Source organism: Trachymyrmex septentrionalis, unplaced genomic scaffold (genome assembly GCF_001594115.1).
Source record: "Trachymyrmex septentrionalis isolate Tsep2-gDNA-1 unplaced genomic scaffold, Tsep1.0 scaffold83, whole genome shotgun sequence".
NCBI classification, from domain to species: domain Eukaryota; kingdom Metazoa; phylum Arthropoda; class Insecta; order Hymenoptera; family Formicidae; genus Trachymyrmex; species Trachymyrmex septentrionalis.
The window spans coordinates 962,105-962,828 of record NW_017306018.1 but is presented as its reverse complement, the minus strand read 5'-3'; the positions used below and the strand labels follow the sequence as shown (position 1 = coordinate 962,828).

The 724-nt window shown below is 49.3% G+C and overlaps 2 protein-coding genes across 6 annotated transcripts in view; one reads left to right on the top strand and one right to left on the bottom strand.

Moving 5' to 3' along the window:
* Nucleotides 1–214, bottom strand: part of LOC108755046 (elongation factor Tu, mitochondrial-like) — a 6,937-nt gene extending 6,723 nt beyond the window's left edge. The window contains 1 exon segment of the mRNA XM_018497783.1: nt 111–214. Coding sequence (XP_018353285.1) covers nt 111–214 — 104 coding nt within the window.
* The window catches only part of LOC108755043 (syntaxin-1A), a 48,060-nt gene continuing 47,454 nt past the window's right edge, over nt 119–724 (top strand). For all 5 annotated transcript variants that reach the window (XR_001939742.1, XM_018497773.1, XM_018497776.1 and 2 more), the window contains exon 1: nt 119–503. Coding sequence is in view for 4 of the 5 variants with exons in the window: in XM_018497773.1 (XP_018353275.1) it covers nt 471–503 (33 nt within the window). In the remaining variant the exon portion in view is untranslated. The remainder of the gene's footprint in view (nt 504–724) is intronic.

The window sequence follows — 724 nt, the reverse complement described above, 5'->3', positions numbered from 1 at the left end:
ATATATTATAGTTAAAATAAGTATGATAATAATGTATATTTATATTATATAGGATAGAAAAATATAGGCATATTGGCGCATATCGCAGACGTAATGATTATAAATACGACTTGAGAATTCATAAATTCTCGCATGCCCGCCCCTGTTTCTCTCGTTGTTCGCTTCTCAAGATGATGGCGTTTGACGGCGTTCACGGGGCGCCGCGCCGCGGCATCCGTACTTGTGAGACGAAGTTGACGTCATCAGCGCGTGCGCGCCGCGTTGGGACGGCACTGCAGAAGCAGGCGAGTTCGCGAATGTATCGATTTTGCGATCGTGCCTCTCTCACGGTGCCAGTGCGTCCGTCGTTTCCTTTAGTTTTTTAGTGGACGTACACGTTGTACATGGATAAAACCGTGAATGGGATTACCCGCTAGACACGTCGCTCCGTACACCGCCCGCTGACTCGCAATTCCTCGTCATCCTTCACCATGACCAAGGATAGATTAGCAGCCCTCGTCGCGGTGAGTGACTACACTTGCTAGTTTGTCGCTCTTTCTCTCTTTCTCTTTCTTTCTCTTTTCAACTCCTTGTACACGATGCTCGGAGCTGCACCATCGGCATACGTATGTATCGTCGTCGTCGTCTTCGTCGTCGTCGTCTTCGTCGTTGTCGTCGTCGTCTTCGTCGTTGTCGTTGTCGTTGTCGTCGTCGTTGTCGTCGTCGTTGTCGTCGTCGTCGTCTT